At 35.8% G+C, this 20117-nt stretch overlaps 1 protein-coding gene across 16 annotated transcripts in view; it reads right to left on the bottom strand.

The window, feature by feature from the left end:
- Positions 1 to 20117, bottom strand: part of znf385c (zinc finger protein 385C) — a 259074-nt gene that overhangs the window by 116007 nt on the left and 122950 nt on the right. For 4 of the 16 annotated variants that reach the window (XM_087244173.1, XM_087244174.1, XM_087244175.1 and 1 more), the window contains exon 1: positions 3094 to 3338. The exons of the other annotated variants lie outside the window; for them this stretch is intronic. In XM_087244173.1, coding sequence (XP_087100299.1) covers positions 3094 to 3103 — 10 coding nt within the window. In that variant the 5' untranslated portion in view covers positions 3104 to 3338. Of the gene's footprint in view, positions 1 to 3093; positions 3339 to 20117 lie in introns of those variants that run through there. 16 annotated transcript variants of the gene reach the window in all.

The following is a 20117-nucleotide window of genomic DNA, read 5'->3' as shown; positions in this document are numbered from 1 at the left end:
AATAATAATAATAATAATAATAATAATAATAATGCTTAATAAAAACAGCAAATATAAAGTTTTAATTCTTACATTTTGATAATGCATTTTTTAGAAAAACAATATTGTGAAAGTAGTTAATATAAAATAAACATGCATTATTAATGGAATATATGCATAAATTAATACATAATAGTACATATATTAATAATACATAATATTATGCAACTAATAATAAATTGAATGGCTTATTTATATTGCTTTTCACATTTAACCCTTTTAGACATCAATTACAAAATAAATTTGCAAACAGAATTAAACTTTTTATTTGCAATAAAAATAATATTTATTATTAGTTGTAAAATAATTTTTATCACATTCAATATTAACTAATTGCATAATATTAATAGATAATATGAATTATGTAATTACTAAAACATTTAATTGCTAATTTAACATTGTTTTTCATATTAAATACTTTTAGACACATCAATTCAGAAATGATTTTGCAAAGAGTTAAACCTTTTGTTTGTAATAAAAATAATTCTTTATTTTAGTTGTAAAATATTTGTAAAAAAAAAATCACATTCAATATCAACTAATTGCAACACTTCATGATCATTAGAAATAATCTCTTTTAGGTGCACCACAATTATTAGTTATAACATTTGTATCATTAACTGTTTACTTAACATATTCTCCTCATAACCAGAGACTATTTTTAAATTCCTACCATTTTTTCATTGCAAATGTTTTATGATAACAATAATGATAATAATACTGATGATGATGAATAAAATGTCTGTCTGCAGGGTGTTTTTCAGTAAGCTTTTCCTAGAGAGTGCTGTGGTGAAATGCGGCTGGCAAAGAGCATTCGCTTAAAGGATGGCATTACCGCATTCCCCACACTTACAAGCACACACCGTCTGCAGCGCTGCCACGACAACTGAAACCAGTGAGAGGGGGGTGAGAAAACACAGCCCAAAATCAAAAAGAAAAATATAACCCAATGATCACGGTGTGACTTCGGCTAACAGAGCAGAACAAACTGACATTCAGACCCCTCCATAATTACAGACCAGAAATGTTCTGGACAGAAGCTTAGATTTTAATTAGCTGCTGATTTATGCAACGCACTTGGATGTGTAACAAAGACCACAAACTCCACTTAAGAGTGTCCAAATGCACTGATGTAAATTGCAATCCAGTCATGTTAGTGATATTCAAAGTAATTTATTTTTTGGTTGGGTAAAATCTGTGCCAAAGAATGTCAAGGACATGACCTTTGTCCTCATAACTGAGCTTTTCAGGTTCACATTAGCAGGTAATTCACATTAGGTTGATGGATTATTAACATACAAACATGCACACTTACTAGTGATCGAGTAAATGTCCAGATTTTGAGACTAACTGTGAGTGAACGCTGGTGCCATTTTATGCTGCAGAATCCTCTATTTTCCCCTTCTCTTTTTGTCCTTTCCTCCATTTCCTTGGGTTTATTCTGCACGTCTTTATTTAAACAGCTTTGCGGTTTCAGTGTAACTTTGTGTAGATGTGTAACATCTGTGTGTCCTTTTGTCTTGTGTTGCTAAGCGGACAGAGCATTGGTATCCAGCTAATAATAAGAGAAGTTGATAGCAAGGAGGTGAGAAGGACACTTAAATCTTCACTGCTTCCTTTTATATTGTCTAGAGTATATTTATGAACAGGCTAAAATCAGATGGTTTGTAAAATGTGAAATTATGATTAGAATAAATGTTCTATAATGCAGCCTGTGTTAATATATAGGAAAGTGACATCATAAAGAGATTAATTGGAACGCACTGATACAAATAGAAGCAAAGCTAAAAATGACGTATGTGATACAAATAATTGAAGCTATATTTTTAAATATCACATATACAAAGCATCAATTAAATTAGGACACAAGGGCAACGCAAACGGCAAAGGCGCAGTTTATGAAATGCATAAACAAAATGCTTCGATTTCTAACGAAATTCACGAGCTAAAAAAGAAAGAGAAAATTCAAACGATTTTATTAAATGAGCTGCGTTATTGATAAAGCATTTTCAGCGCGGACAGGATCAATCCTTTATCATTTTTAATTTTCCGCTCCGCTGCTTTTTAGCTCTTGTGAGGAACACCAGGTGCTCTCAGAGACTGGACGTCCTTTAAAAAGCGGGACTTTAAAAAAATAAATTATTGTTGAAAACAAAAACATTTTTTTTCGGCGTGAATAAAAAAAGCAAGTGCTGATTAATGTTTTGATATGATTTAAAACAGATGCGGGGCACAAATGGGTATTATTATTATTTTTCTTTGTTCATAAAATGCCTACAATAAAATTGCACATGTTTTCATTCAGCTTTAAGGAATCATGAATTCCTGTGCTGATTTAAACAACTGTCTTTCTCTGGTGATAACCGGGCAAGCGAGAGAGAAAGAGATAGAGAGAGGGCACGAAAGTTTTTTTTTAAATGTCATTCCAATGCGCTCGGCCGTATAATGAGAGATCAGCAAAAATACACCATTCCCTTCACCATCTCTCATCCTCTCATATTCTCTCTCTCTTTTTCTCTCTCTCTCTGTATCGGTCTTTTGCACTATACAGAATTCAACGCAGGAAAAAAAGGCTTGTGTTTTGAGGATCACGGCACCTGCTACTGATTAACCCGGGGATATGAGTTTAAAAAAATTAAAACTATCTCTCATTGTGGACTTACAAATTTGGGATAAGGCTTTCACAGGTGTTAACTGGACCACACGTCATTCTAGTTAACCGGCTGACACGGTGAAGGCCGTTTGATGGCACGCGCATGATGATGACAGTCGCACGCGCATCACACACACACATACACTTCTGGCTTTTCTGGCTTCTGGAAAAATCTACACCGTCTGACTTGCATTACTTGGAAAGTTTAGGTTGTTTTCGGTCTCATTTTGGATCGATTAAGCAACACCAGTGAGCACCTCGACTGAAAAGCTGTGCGCGTGTCGGCGCTCAGTGCGCAGATGACTTTTGGCATCCTTTTACCGCAAATCAAACGTTACCACATTTACATTGTTTATTACAATATATCAAATACAATAACATCACTATCTGAACTGACTTACCGATCAGCATGTTGTGAAAAGGTAGGCTTATCCTTGTTTCCCCCCAAAAAAGAGAAACCAACCAACCAAAAAAAAAAAAAAAAAAAGGAAACGAGAAATCAGCACAATCAAAATGGTTAAATACTCTCCGACAGCTCGATATATGTCTTTTCCTCTCAGATTTCTCACTCTTCGATGAGTCTCTCACTCTTGTTTCGGCTCCTGGAGTTGATGTGTCGGAGGGATCGTTACAGACGCTCGCAAGTGACGCGCGCACTGCTCCGCTGATCTGCGCGCGCCCGACGGGGAAGAGGAGGAGGAGGATGGAGAGAGAAAGAGTGTATGAGCGACAGTCTTTTACCCCCCATATACTCCCCCTTCGCCACCACCACCTCCTCTCCCGCTCGCTCTTTTTGCTGCCTGCCGCTTAACCTGAACGAACGGCACAGATGGGGAAATTAGCTGGTGCTATTTTCTCCTTTCATGGTCCTTGATTTCGGCTAAATAATTCTGCGCGCGTCTGTGACTGGGGGTGTGTGTTTCTTCCAGCTCCAAACATTCTAGATAATTTAGCTGGAGAATATTAACTGGGATTGTGAAATTGAAGAATATGTTGAAGAAAAAATGTTTTAATTAATAAATATCAAGTGCTACTGTGCATTACAGCTCTGTAAACAGATAATTAGTGTGTTCAAATCAAGAAAGATTACTACTTTGTTGCGTCGAAGTGTTGTCCAAACTCGGTCTCGGAGGGCCGGTGGCCTCGAAAGTTCAGCTCCAACCGTAATCAAACACACCTAAATTAGCTAATCAAGCTCTTACTAAATATACTAGAAACTTCCTGGCAGGTGTGTTAGAGCTAAGCAGGACACCGGCCCTCCAGGACTGAGTTTGGACAACCCTGAATTAAGGATAATATTGCGTGCACCACTGTCGTTTTAAATGTCCGATATATATATATATATATATATATATATATATATATATATATATATATATATATATATATATATATATATATATATATGTTTATTTATTTATTTATTTATTTATAAGTCACAGTCCACCAAAAACGTACTTAGTTGTCAATTTGCTCCAATATGCACACATTAAAAAATCCAGGGTTCCACACAATTCATTCATGTTGCCAAACACAAATGCATTAAATCAACATAACTAATTTAAGTTGATTGAACATAAAACAAATGAGTTCTTCTACACCAAAAATCTCCAAAATTGTGTTGTTTCAGTTCATTTTAAATAAGTAGCTTGAACAAGCAGCATTTTTTTTTTGAGTGTAGGAAACTTTTATAGAACATTAAATGGAGTTACCTTGTTAAACAAAAAATTATCAATCATCTACTCCCTAAAAACTTAATTAAGGCAGACCAGCTCTTGAGCACTGTTCTTCTCATTCTCTCAAACCCCCTCTACCCCCTTTATTTCCTCACTTCCCATTAACAATCCTATAACCCTCTCTTCACTCCTAGGTTTAACAGGGGTGTCCCATCACTCAAAAATATTACAGAGATGTTACCCCCACTCTAAGTCTCTGGGCATCATCTTAGGACGCCCGATCAACCTACCTACCTGTTCACTGTTTATCCCCTTTTTCCCCGCTGTTCCCTTACCATCCCTTTCATCCCTATACAATAAAGTCTAGCTTAAAGTGGGGCATTGTCCATGCTGGTGAAAGAAGTATTTTAAGTGTTGATCAGTCATAAAATGTAGATCAAGAGGAATAATAACTTGCTGCATGTGGATGTAGATTTAATGTAGTAATTGTAAATCTAATAAAGTTTCATTTCACTTCATGATCCACAGACCTTAATTTGGTTTTGCCTGTATATGTGGGGTTTTGACTTTTAAATTGATTATTGCTGCTGACTTGCAATTTATAAATCACTAATGATCAGGTAATATCACTAATGATAAAATCCTTGTGAACCAGAAGCTGCTGAGACATTTCACTATACTCACTGTAAAAAATGCTGGGTTCCACATAATCAATTTGTTTTGGTATAACATGAAGGAACAAGGCTAACTTATTAGTTTTGAAAACTTTAAGTGGACTGAACATACACTACCTGACAAAAAGTCTCGTCGCTTACCCAAGTTTTAGGAACAGCAAATAATAACTTGAGTTAGTTGATCATTTGGTATCAGAAGTGGCTTAAATGAAAGACAATTTTACCAAACTAAAATATGATCATGCATCTTACCCCAGACATGCTAAATAAAGTTCATGTCTGGTGAACGGGCTGGCCAATCCTGGAGCACCTTGACCTTTGCTTTTAGAAACTTTAATGTGGAGACTGAAGCATGAGGAGCACTATCATGCTGAAGAATTTGCCCTCTCCTGTGATTTGTAATGTAATGGGCAGCACAAATGTCTTGATACATCAGGTTGTTGATGTTGCCATCCACTCTGCAGATCTCTCGCACGCCCCATACTGAACCCCAAACCATGATTTTTCCTTCACCAAACTTGACTGATTTCTGTAAGAATGTTGGGTCCAGGCAGGTCCTAATTGGCCTTCTGCAGTATTTGTGATGATTGGGATGCAGTTCAACAGACGATTCTTCTAAAAAATCTACCTTCTGCCACTTTTCCATTTGATCAACTGGAAGTCGATTTCTGATTTGTTGCTCTTACAACTGGGATCATCCACAAGACTATTGTCAGGAAGTGTACTTGTGATAAGATTGATCAAAATTTAATGTTTAACTTAATTTTATGTGTTATCAGCCTCCGCCTCAAAGTTCCTAAAAAGCAAAAAAGGTCAAGGTGCTCCAGGATTGGTCAGCCCAGTCACCAGACATGAACATTATTGAGCATGTCTGGGGTAAGATGAAGGAGGAGGCATTGAAAATGAATTTAAAAAGTCTTGATGAACTCTAGGAGTCCTGCAAGAACACTTTCTTTGCCATTCCAGTCAGTGCAGAGATGTATGGATGCAGTCCTCCAAGCTCATGGGAGTCATGCACAATATTCATTCTTTTTTCCTCTGCACCATGACTTTATATTCTATACTGTACATTATTTCTGTTAAGTGACAACACTTATCTAAGCAAAGTCAGACCTTACTGTCCTATTTAAATAATGAAAAGTCAAGGCATGATCATATTTTATTTTGGTAAATTAGGCATTATCTAGAGGCCTTTGCCTTTTATACAAGCCACTTCTGATATCAAATGATCAACTAGAAGTGGTTTTTTTTGCAGTTGCTAAAACTTGGATACGCCACAAGACTTTTTGCAGGTAGTGTAGATATAGGAGAAACTATCATCCATGGGTGATAAATGTACAGACTTTTTCCTGATCGTTTATTTAATATTGTGAATCAAAGTAAAAAAAAAAAATCTTTCAATCAAAGTTATAATATAATACAGCCAAGTTTAAAATATATGTGACCCAGAAGTCCACCTACATCAGAATAACTATGTACAACAAAACAAATACTACATATAATCTACAAATAAATGTCAATAGAAAGATTTACTTAATATTTAGATGAAATCAAGGTTCCTGTACATAATAAGCAATATTTCTTCACAAATGTTGCTTTTAGTAGTAAGTAGACTTTAAATGATAATGACAAATGAGTTGAACTTGATGTTAGTTTACATTTACGTAACAGTAGTTCAATTGAATTTTGTTTTACTAATATCTGTTTTGGCATCAAGGTGGCACATTGGGTAGCACGATCGCCTCACAGCAAGAAGGTCACTGGTTCAAACCTTTATTGGGTCAATTGGCATTTCTGTGTGGAGTTTGTATGTTCTTCCCGTGTTCGCATGGGATTCCACAGACAAGAGGATTGATGCCGATGTTAAAACTTCACCCAGTCGCTTTACCACTGTCACAGTCACCAGCGATCCAACCTGTGCAGATCACTGGTATACACACGGATCGCTAACAGACTACAAATCCGCCATTTCATAGACTACAAGATCTAGTCATGCACCACACACACACACAGCGGTTCCTGATCTTGACTAATTGCAAACTCACAGCCGGAGGATTGTCAAAGACTGATTACATGGACTATAAAGTCAGCACACAAACACACAGAAGGTGCTGAGTCTTGATATACTGTTGTGTCAATATTACGACTCATTTTCCTTGCCTTGCCTTGTTTTTGGCCCTCGCTTTGTTTTGTTTGTTTATGTTGCCTGCCTGTACTGACCATTCGCCCGATAATTGACTATGACTGGACTTCCTGTTTACATCTGTTTGCCCCTGTGCTGACTGTTGCTTGCCTGACCCTCGCTGTTTAATAAACCTGCGTTTACACCCCCCCCCCCCCCACTTCTTACCGAGGGATCAGCAAATCATACTAACATATACAAACGAGATTATACAAGTTAATACAAAATAGCTACAAAGTCAAAAAGATACTAATTGCTGTGGGATTGCATTGATTGTTTTAACCCACTATCGCTTCAAATATGGACACACTCAAAATAGGTTACTAAAAATTGACTTCAAATTATATTTTTTAACCCAACTGTTGGTAGATTCAGCATTATATTAAAATAACCCAGCATTTCTAGAGTGTATAAATGTCTGGGAGAGGCTAGAGCAAACACAGAATTTTTGCTGAAATACTTCGGGCCATATTCACATGACAAAGTATGTCTTTAATATTTTCGATAAATCTGCTGGCTGGTACAGCATGATATCTCCACTAGTGCTCCAGGGTGTTTGGAGCCCAGCCTGAGGACCTCCTGCTGGGGCCATAAACACCTCTCCATCTCTCAGCTAGAGTTTCCCTGGAGGTCTATCTGCGTCTCGGGGGGTTTGCAGCGGTCACTTGTTGTTTTCTGTACTGCACAGAAGGCTGTATTTGACAGATGACTAGAAAGAATAGTGCTCTAAACGTTACTAAGCACCATTTTCTTAACACAATTTAAAACACTTGAAATATAAATCCAAAATACATACACATATGCTAATAATAAATATATATATATACACACACACTCACACAGTTCAAGTCCGAATGATTAGCCCCCACTTTGAATTTTTTTTTCCGTTTTTTAAATATTTCCCAAATGATGTTTAACAGCAAGGAAATTTTCACAGTATGTCTGATAATATTTTGTCTTCTGATGAAAGTATTTTTTGTTTTATTTCGGCTAGAATAAATGCAGTTTTTAACATTTAAAAAAAACATTTTAAGAACAAAATTATTAGCTCCTTTAAGATATATATTTTTCGACACTCTACAGAACAAACCATCACTATACAATAACTTGCCTAATTACCCTAACCTGCCTAGTTAACCTAATTAACTTAGTCAAGCCTTTAAATGTCCCTTTAAGCTGTATAGAAGTGTGTTGAAAAATACCAAGTCAAATATTATGTGTTGTCTTTTAAGAAATTATGTGCGGTCACAGATTACCACCATTCAAAAATGAATCAATGTGAGGTAAATATATAACCACCCTCACCTCAGTAAAGCAGGCTAAGCGGAATAGTCCTATTTACTGATGTTTTGTAGTTCAACTAAGTAAAAATCTACATTATTATTGCTGTAAATGGACCTTATGAAATTGAAAATAGTCACATCAATCTTTCTCCGGAAGATCTCAGTGGCTGAACAACATTTCTGTGCATATAACCTATTCATAACAACACAATCTACGTCAGCTTTGCGTGACTAAAATAGTTTTAAAACATAGCATTACTTGTCTAAGAGAAACACTTCAGCCATGGTGTTGTCCTTCCTCCAGTGTGCAAAAGTAAATCCAATATTGATTCAGAATTTTAACAAGTTTTGATTCAGCATTTGTTTTTACCACTCTCTCTCTCTCTCTCTCTCTCTCTCTCTCTCTCTCTCGTGTGCACATACAAATGGCAGATCTGCATGAGCAGAGGTGCGCAGTTGTACAAATCTACATTTGCTGACAGACAGTTTGGGCTACTTATCAGAATGATGGGAATTGTCGGTGCAATAATATTTAATTGGTAAACATTTTTAGTTTTATGCCTCATCAAGAATATAAAAACACATATAAATACATTTAGATCATTTACTTTAATCATTACTATTGGAATGTGAAAAGACTTTCAATCAGCACAACAAAAAGTTTCTGAAGACAATCACCTACTGCACCTTTAACTAATGTTTACTAATGGGACTTTATAGTAAAGTTTTGTACTTTTTAATCTTTTGCAACTGAATTAAAGCACTTATTTACCCTGAACATCTATATCCAATTCCATATTCTTATTATATGTATTAAAGCATGCTTTGTTGCAGCTTAGGTCAGTATCGTGATAATAGCATATATCATGATAAAAGCTTCAAACAAAAAGTCTTGTGAACAAATCAGGATTCTGTCACCTCCAGGTACTGTATGTACTGTGTGATCCTGACTTCTCTTGCTCGAGCTCTGTTATGTAACACTGTATAAACAGCACAGCACACACACAGTGGTCAGATGTATGCCGGTTCTGTGTGCATATGTGTGTTTGTTTCAGTTTGCTCAGCCTGAAGCTCTGAGCACTGAGACATTAGCCGTGACAGCAGAGACAGCTGTGCCATCTTCCTGCCAAAATACTTTCGCCACACACACACACATTAGTGTTTTTTTCTGTGTTGTGTTTAAGAGAATAATAACGATGCAATAACAAAACAATACAATTACAATCAAGTAAGGATTCAGCTTCTTTGAGCATCGACAGTATTTTAAAAAGAATAGTTTGTCATTATCTAGTCAAGTTGTTTTCACAGGACACAAAAAAGCCATGGTTGTTAACATTTTTCAACAGACTGAAGTTTTGATAATAATAACAACAGAAACAATAATAATTCATTCATTTTTCTTAATACCTTGTTTATCAGGAGTCGCCATAGCAAAATGAACAGTCAACTATTCCGCCATGTTTCACGCAGAGGAGGAGCTTCCATTAGCAACGTAGTTCTGTGAAACACTCAACCTCCTACATACACTCACTCACGCACGCACGCACGCACGCACGCACGCACGCACGCATACACGCGCACACGCGCACACACGCGCACACACAAGCGTACACTTCAGCCAACTAAATTAATCTAATTCACCTATAGTGCATGTCTTAGGACTGTGGGGGAAACTGGAGCACCCGGGGGAAACCCACACCAACACAGGGAGGACATGCAAACTCCACACACAGAAATATAATAATAATAATTACAAATATTATTATTATTATTATAAAACAATTACACAAAAATTCTGTATTTATTATGACACAACAAAAAAAGCTTTAAAACAAAACAACAAAACAAACAAAACAACCCAAAACAAAACAAAAACCCAAACAAAAACAACCTAAAATAAAACAAAAAGCAAAAAACAAAAAGAACCTAAAATGAAACAAAACACAAAACAAAAACAACCAAAAACAAAACAAAACAAAAAGAAACCAAAAGAAAAACCCAAAACAAAACAAAAAGCAAAAAACAAAAACAACCTAAAAAAAAACAACCAATCACAAAACAAAACAAAAACAAAACAAAACAAAAAGCAAAAAACAAATACAACCTAAAACAAAACAAACGAAAACAAAAACAACCAAAAACAAAACAAAACAGCCTAAAACAAAACAACCCAAAACAAAACAACAACCAAAAACAAAAGAAAAATAAACTAAAACAAAACAAAAAAACAACCAAATCAAAAAACAAAACAACCCAAAACAGAACCTAAAACTACACTAAACAAAAACTAAACGACAACCAGTTTTCCCGATGTCCATATTTATTCTATGAATTTTAGTGGAAGTGCATCTTTTCAAAAGAATCAGAATATACCACAAGAGTAGACATTTTAGGGGTTTTAGTGTTATTTACAACATACCAAGCCAACAGTCAGCTGTTGGGCTTCATTGATCTGGCTAGCTTGTTTGATGTGTTTAGCACGTCAGGTTAACGTTAGAGCATGTTGGCCCGATTCAGCATAGAAACGGCATCAGCTGTCAGCTGAAGAGAGCGCTCTGACTGGTCATTCAGAGCGTGAGTGTGACGTATTGAAGTGACATTGCAAGTAAAAAATTCAAACAAAGATTCAAAAGTATCACAAAGAGGCCGGCTGCAACATTTCTCAAATATTTGCAAACTGAATGGATTATTAGATTAGTAAACACATTTGCAGGAGCAAATCTCTCCATGATGAGTGACAATTGCTGTGAAAATTGTACAAAAAGCTGCTTTGTTTACAATTTGTCTGTGAGCGTCAGAAGTTTGCCTCTCGTTTCAGTCGGCTTTCGTTCATTTGGTGCGAAAAATGCGAGGCGATAACACAGTTGGGTTTTGTTGGCTTGATGTATCCAGGCCCTATAACGCGTTTTGTTACTAGGAACAACAGTATAATCACATAATGACAACATGTTTAACATTTTAAATAAATTAATAATAAATAAAAAGATTTAGGGGTTGATGGGTTCACCAAAAATGTGGTTCATGATCATGATTTCAAACAAAAAAGCTAACAAATACAAGCATTTACAGTTTTATTCAAAAGTCCTCAAAGGTAAAAAAAAAAAAAAACCCTGAATAATTTGAATAATTCAGCAATTAGTCTTCAACTTGAGTTTTCCAGAGTGCAGCAGGGCGTTTTACAAGAGGTGATGGGCAGGTGAAGGAGGAAGCGATTTACTCCTCCAGCAGCGTTAAGAGTCTATTACAGCTGCAGACTGGCATTCAGAGCGCTATCGTGACCTTAGCATAGCGCTAGGTGGAAATCCTTTCAGCTGAAAACCTCGCTCATGTAAATAAAGCAACCTGCCAATCAATCTCATCGCTCAGAACCGCACTGAACGGAAACCATACAGATTTCTTGTGGCTGTATTGTAAATGACCCCGTGGGTATTTCAGTGTATAGGATGTGGTGAGAGCCGGTATTTGTTATCCATTCATAATTTTGTAAATTATAAACTACAGGTTTTAATCCAAACTGGCTAGCACGAGCACATATTAGCATCTCAGTGTCTGGTCATGCTAGCTTCCTCCATCTGCCTCTCCAAGTCTCACAGCTCCAAGAGTGGCTGACCGATAAGACGAGCTGTCAAATAGAAAAACTGCTGATTAAGTCAGGAGAGCAAACAGTATTTTGAGAGTTGCGAGGCTGATAATGTCTTATTACGCTAATGGAATGATAATGCTAGTGTTATTTATTTTTATACTAGTAATTATTAATACATACTATTCATAAGGTCAAAGAGAAGTGGTGACTATTGTTGTTCTTTTTATATGGATAACATATAAACTCATTATTCTGTGTCGAACTGAAAAAAGAGCTGCCTTCAGTTTTAACTATTTATATAAATAACAAAACAAAATAAAAGAAACTTTAAATGGTTTTATTTTATTTTATTATTAAAAAACATGAAATAAAATTAACCAATAATAAAAAATAAAACAAGTAAAAAAGTTAAATAAATAATAGAATAAAATAATGAAAAATCAAATAAACATATGTACTGATGGGTGAAAAGTAATTTACTTTCCCCATCAACATGTTTGTTTTGTTTCATTATTTATTTTACTATTTATTTAATCTTTTTATTTTAATTTTACATATTTTTTTATATTTATGCTTTTTATTCTTTACTTTATTTCATGTTTTTTCATAATAAAATATTCTAAAAATTATAAAATTATAAATAATAGAATTAATAATAAAAAATTAAAATAAAATAAACATGGGTAAAAAGTTACCAACTAATGGTTAAAAATACTAAAAATAACAATACTAAAAATACTGTCAATTTTATGCATTATTTATGATTGTTTTATTTAATGTTACTCGATAAAGTAAAATTAAAAAAAAAATTAAATTAAATTAAAGTGCTCTAGAATGAAAATCTGGGTATACTAAGGCATAGTAGAATAATAAAAGATCAGTATATTGAAATTGTCAAACCGTGAGCTGAGACATTCTCATGTAAATTCAATGAGTGTAAAACCCCGATGAACAACTGGCCAATAAGGAAACAAAACAAACTGTGAAAAGACTTAATATATAAGCAACAACATTAATGTTGATAAGCAACAACATTTTCTAGTGAGACAACAGTGGTAATTTTCCTCCCCTTGTTATTTTTAAGTGTATATTTTACTCACTATGTATATAGGACTTTTGAAAACGCAAGCGCCAAATTGATTACTGTGCGTTACTGGGCAACGAGAGCATGAGACACGTAAACTTGCCTCAGGATGCAAAATGCAAGATTTACAGATTATGTATTCATCTAAACTCTGAAGAGGCATAAGGTATTTTTAGTTACATCTTTTGTTAATTTATCATGTTTATTGTGAAATTTGATGCGTTTCAACAAACACATGTAGACTGAAGAACCGTGTCAAATCACTCAGCTCAACTGTCATCTGTTCATGCAGAGGTTGATATTAATTCCTGGCTGTCTTTTCTTTGAATATAGCTTTAAAATACAATGCGATACATCTCTATCACTCTCTTTGGTCAAGTTTAAATATAAATTAGCCTTTATCCACAACAGATCTTATGAGCAAAATAGGTTAACGTTGGATTGGATTTTTGAACTAGGTATTGGTTTAAACACACGCAAGCGCAGGTTGCCAGATTGACGACATCAAAAGGAGGGTGCCTGGCCATCGAGCCTAAAAGCTGATTAAACTTGTGTTATAAATAAAAGCAACAGCATGCGATATAATTAATATTCACCATATTAAAAGGAGTTTTTGTAGTAATCGACACTTAAAATGTATATTTTAGAAACGCTTGTCTTGCAGCTGAACATCAGGACAAACTGACAATGATCACCTCAGGTACACCTGATATGCCTTATTCAATGTTAAATGCAAATGATGTGAGTTTGAATGACTTTTTACCTGACATTTATTGCCATACTACTGAAAGCAGCAGCAGATAGTTCACCTCAGATCTTGTAAACAAAAAAACGTTTAAAGTTGAACTTTAGAACAGTGACTCAGTGCCAACACCTATCAGTGATTCAGCATGTATATTTAATAATGTTAAAGAGGTTTAAAATGTATTAATTTGATTTTAAACATTACCATTTCGCTGGAATGCAGTGAGTGCACTATTCTGTGCTTCTGAATGGCTGTATTTAAATTTCTGTCGTGTTTCATCTGGTGCAAACAGTCAAATTGCTCATCACTGCAAATGTCGGCATGTACGATTTTATGTTATGCCATCATTTCAAGAAACGCCTATTTTGAGAAGTACATTAAAACATAATAATACTTAGTATAATACTTCTGATTTAAGAGTTACATGGACTGTAGATTATTTCCCTTATTTGGCTTGATCATTACTACAGTATTTTCTATAAAAAAAAAACAAATAAAAAAAAACACAGATTTGCCAGCCAATGAGTGCAAATACTTGCTTTAATGAACTAAATGTGGATGTTTGAGCAAAACAATTTGACAGATTTGGGAATTGTGTGAGCAAGTGCCACTAGCTAAAGGGACATGCGTGAGAGAACGAGTTTTCACACATTTAAGCTGGAAAATCGTAGTACAAAAAGGCTTACAACCTAAAGCAAACAACATCCCACACTGCTGGCGCTCCCACTTTCATGACACTATGGAATAATGACAGAGGCAGGACAAAGAGAGCCAATGCATATGTGTATTTAGGAAGAGAATGGAAAAAAGGGCACGGAAAGAATGGAGTTTGAGTCTTAAGCACCTGGGAAAGAGAAAATGTGAGAGAGAGAAAAAGAGACTGGAAAAGCAGTAAAATTAAATCCATAAAGCAAAGGAAAATATGAGACTAAAGGAATGACTCTTAAAGGTCTCAAAATTAAAATAAAGCTTTTTAGATGCTACTATCAATATGTTCATTTTAAGAATTTCTATAAAATGTGTGCTCCAAAAATGTGCATTTCGCAGATCCAAATCTGATATAAACATTCAAAGCTTGCAGTATGCCAATCCTGTCTAAATCAGGGGTGCCCAAACTTGGTTCTAGAGGGCCAGTGATCTTTATTTTAGTTCCAACCACAATTAAACACACCTAAACCAGCTAATCAAGCTCTTGTATACTAGAAACTTCCAGGCAGGTGTGTTAAAGAAAGTTGGAGCTAAACTATGCAGGACACCAGCAGTCCAGGAGCGAGGCTGTTTATCAATATCAAGTATGCAAAGTTCGGACTTGCCAAGTTCAGACTTGTAAGAGCGAACTCCCGAGGACGCAAGGACACAAGTTGGGTTCTTCTTCAAATGGAATGGCAGTGTACTTTATGATGTCACTTAACTCATTATGGATTCATCGGTTTCACTGTACATTAACAATAAAATGATTTAATTAAATAAAGCACAACCCTGTAATTAATATTTTATTAATATTATAAATCTTCATTTATGATTTAAGAAAATGTCCAAATTTGATTATCAGATTTAACAAACTACAATGATAATAATAGAAAGATATACACAATAAGAAATAAAGACATACACAATTTGCTAAACAAAGAAAAACAGCGTACAACACGGTAACATAATTAAAGACAATTATGTTAACATAATTACAACAAAATAATACTGCCAAAATAATTCACCTGAGAACAAATAAAAAATTATAAAGACCAAAAACTGTCTGTTAGATATTCACTAGATGAATTAAATATCATGTTTTAACTACAATGGAGATATGAGATCCAGCGGTACATCCGAGATGGGCTGGCCGAAGCAAAGCTGCTCTCGGCGGGAGAGTTGATGACGGAGCTCCCGCTGGCAGGCTGGGAGTTGTGGTCTGCATAAGCTGAGGCACATCTTCAAAGACGTGCTATCTTTATGAATAAACTGCCGATTCGAGTTTGAAAAACTACATTCTCATTAAAAACTTTATTTTGTGACACAGTAAAGGAGTATTTTTAAAACGATGCGGGTTTTCCAGATATAAATATTCCTGATACCTGAGCTTCGCAAGTTCACACAAGTCACCTCTTGATGCATCCTTGGCCAAAAGGGCAGAGCAAGTACACATCCAGGAATTTTATGTGTACTTGGCAAGATGTGAACTTTGAATTGAAACAGTACTTTGGTGACGGTTGATGACGTTTCACGAGGACACAAGAACGCAAGTAAGGACAAGAATTCATATTGAAACAGCCCAAGTTTGGGCACCCCTGGTCCAAATGAATCAACAGTTGTTTCTCATACTTAAGTTTCTCATCAAATATTGACCAATCAAATGCTCTCTGGTCTGACATGCTCCGCCCCCATCTCATTTGTTTTTTTTTTCCCATCATTTGGAAAAAATTTCCAAATTTGATGCGCTTGAGCTCAACCACTCACTGGCAGAGCTGTAATAGAAGTTTCATATAAAAGGGGAGGAGCTACAATATGTCCCACCCTCTCTCTGCAGTTTTCAATTGAGATTACATTAAACACCAAATTAAATTGCACATTTTAAAGCACTTAACGAGACTTTTAAAGCATAGCATGAACATTTGACGTTTTCCATGTTCAAGTGCTATGATCTTGTCTCTGTTGCCTATACCAACTCAGAAATCAAAGCCAGAGATTTTATATTGGTAAGCATTTTTCTGCAAGCATGGAGAAAAACAAGCTGGTCAAATTTAGTTTTTCTTATCATTTAGGAAGGGGATTTTACCATATTTCTGCACCTTAATCTGCACATTCCCACCCACAGCACCATTGCAGCAGTTCATCATTTCTGTAGCACTGGTTTATACTTCTACATCGAGTGATCACCCAAGCATGCTTTTATACTTCTGTGTGCTGTTTGTGTTACTTCGCAATAACACTTCTAAAATGCTAGCTGGCAGTGAAGTTTTTATATTCCTCTGTGTCTAGTTTCTTAGTGGGTGTTTTTTTTTTTTTAACACTGCCTTGATGTACAAGTAGTTAAAACTTGCTCATTCAAAGGCGGGGACACGCACAAAAAAATGTGCGTACGCCAGCCATGAAGTTGGCGTGGAGCTGCGCACATTCTCACTTCATTTCATCGTTAGTAAATCCAAACGCGAGCGATTCTGAGCGTGAAACCTGCCGTACGCAGCGTTGATACATGAGGCCCCTGGTGTACGAACCTTTAAAGAAGGAGTCTGCTTTGTGGATCAGTGACTGCAGGAAAAAGAACATTACGCTGGATGCCAACATTATCTTTAACATTAAGCTTTATGAGCCTTTTGCTGACAGTGATGAATGTTTGTGCCCGACAACTGCTTTTGATCTTTGGTTTCATTCTATAATACTGAACTTATTTTTCCACAAAAGTTTGAGAGTGTTTAAACGATAAATCGGAAAAAAGTGTATAAAGAGTATAGTGAGGAGTTTTATAGCCTTAAAACATCTATGACAAATGTAAAAAATAAAGCAGACTACTGCGTGGATTTCGCCTATCGTGGGTTATTTTTAGAACGTAACTCCTGCGATAAATGAAGGCCCACTGTACATTAAAAATGCATTTGTTTTTTCCTAATTTCTTTTGTTCAAAATGTTGCATTTTGATAAAACCTACTGCATTCAAGTGGTGATAAAACAGGAACACATGAAAATAGAATAGAACACATTTTTTTGTTTGGCTTTTTTTTACATTTTGATATATATTACGGGAGAAGCAGTGGCACAGTAGGTAGTGCAGTCGCCTCACAGCAAGAAGGTCGCTGGTTCGAGCCTCAGCTCAGTTGGCGTTTCTGTGTGGAGTTTGCATGTTCTACCTGCGTTCGCGAGGGTTTCCTCCGGGTGCTCTGGTTTCCCCCACAGTCCAAAGACATGCGGTACAGGTGAATCGGGTAGGCTAAATTGTCCGTAGTGTATGAGTGTGTGTGTGGATGTTTCCCAGAGATGGGTTGCGGCTGGAAGGGTATCCGCTGCGTAAAAACTTGCTGGATAAGTTGGCGGTTCATTCCGCTGTGTTGACCCCGGATTATTAAAGGGACTAAGCCGACAAGAAAATGAATGAATGAATGATATATATTATGGTCATATTTTATAAGCAGAAAATATACTGAGGGCTGTCAAAATTAGGTGAAAATCTTTAAAAATGCTGGCAGTGGTTGACAACAACAACGAAAAAAAAAGTGTTAAGAAAAATATGGCTGGGAAAAATTTAAATGGAATAAGCTATTTGTGTTCATGAGTTTCTTTCGTGTTCTAGAAAGAAGGAGACCGTCGTGCAGGTTTGGGTGAGTAAATGATGCCAGAAGATATCATTTTCAGTGAACCAGCCTATTCCTTTAAATTCAGAAAGAGCTCTCTCTGTGTGTGTGTGTGTGTGTGTGTGTGTGTGTGTGTGTGTGTGTGTCTCTGTGTGTGTAAGTAAGAGATTTGTCACAGTCATGCGCAACATTACCCCATTTTGATTAGATATTACGATATATTCTACGCGCGCACACACACACACACACACACACACACACACACATGCACAGAGAGTTAAGCCAGTCTGCCAACAGAGTGTCATACAGAGCTGGAGGTTTGCTTCCTGCACATCATTTCCTGTGCGGGGCTGTCACTGTCCATCAGAGCACTGAGGAGATCTGACACTGACAAGAGCCAACAGAGGAAAAACACACAACACAAACACTTTCTGGCAGACACCAACACATGCAGCAAAAACACACAGGGAAACCAACACAAATGTTCCCTCACGCTGAACAACCATCACTTACAACATCACACAGCAACATATTTTAAAGCGTTAATTAAAGGTAATGTAAAAAAATATTGTGCACCAAAATAAAAAAAAAAAATAATAATTAAATGGCAGATAATATTTAGATTAGTGTACAGATGTCAAAGATACTAGGGGAAAATCATATCCACTTAATTATGTTCATTCTTAGAGAGAGAGAGAGAGAGAGAAACATTATCTGTAAGAGATTCCAATCAGTATTTAGAGCAAATCATAGCACTGAAACAGCACTCATCAGAGTTACAAATGACCTGCTCTTATCGACCTGCATTTCTCTGTAAGTAGACCTCAGTGCTGCCTTTGATTTGACTGATCACAAAATTCTCCTGTAGGCTTGAAAATGGTGTTGGTATTGCTGTAACTGCGTTGAATTGGTTCTTAGTCTTATTGGAATGTTATTCATTTGTACCAGTAAACAAAGAGGCATCTAATCAATTACTGTTATATTATATATGCTTTTGTTATATGTTATATGTGATATCATTAAAATATGGAGTTAGTTTCCACTGTTGATGATAGTGATGATATTAACTTGATATTAACTTTTTTTGATCACCAGCCACTGTGGCTAGTAGCTTTCCAACATTACTAGCCACTCACCATTTCCACTAGCCATAATTTTGTGGTTGGAAATATATATTTTATATGCATAAATGACTTTGACATGCTAAAATTACTTGATTTTGATTTTTGTGGAACGTCCAGATGCCTCCTAATTCATTTTACCTTTTGTGTAAGTAGTGTATGAGCTAGCTAAGTGAGCATGAGCACATGGGTCATGGTTTCATAGTGTTGTACTACAATTAGTTTTTATTTCACATGACTTTTCAGAGCTCAAAGGATTTACCAAATGTATCTCTAACCAAACTAAAAATAAATCATTGTTTCTTAGCCACAAATTTTAAATAATGTGTCAAAACAAGCAAAATATAGCTGTATACTATACTTTTTATTTAACAAAACAATTCTTAAAAAAAAAAAGTTGACACCAGTTAACTAAACATAAATGGAAAGTTAATATGCTATATCCTGTTTTAATAATAGTTAAAGCGTAAGTAACTGGTGCTGCTTACAAAAAGACCAATCTGGAGCTCTTGAAAGCTGCTGGACCGTGGATGCATGGACATAACTTTTTGTCTAGTTTATTTGAAAGAGAACTGATCACACCAGTTGCGTTTCCAGGCACAGTTGTTTCAAGCAAGGAAACTTTTGCCCGCACAAAGAAAATCATATTTGTCAGTCATTCTGCTTCTCGATTCTAAGATCGCATTTGCACGAATATTAGGCCATTCTCATTGTTGAACCCTGCTTTTAAGAAAACTACAGTTTCAAAATAATTTTCAACCAAAGTAGCTAGTGGAGGTGGCTGTCTAACCTGC

The sequence above is a fragment of the Danio rerio genome, chromosome 3 (genome assembly GCF_052040795.2).
Source record: "Danio rerio strain M-AB ecotype USA chromosome 3, GRCz13ab, whole genome shotgun sequence".
Taxonomy (NCBI): Eukaryota; Metazoa; Chordata; class Actinopteri; order Cypriniformes; family Danionidae; genus Danio; species Danio rerio.
This window is presented reverse-complemented; position numbering and strand designations above follow the sequence as displayed.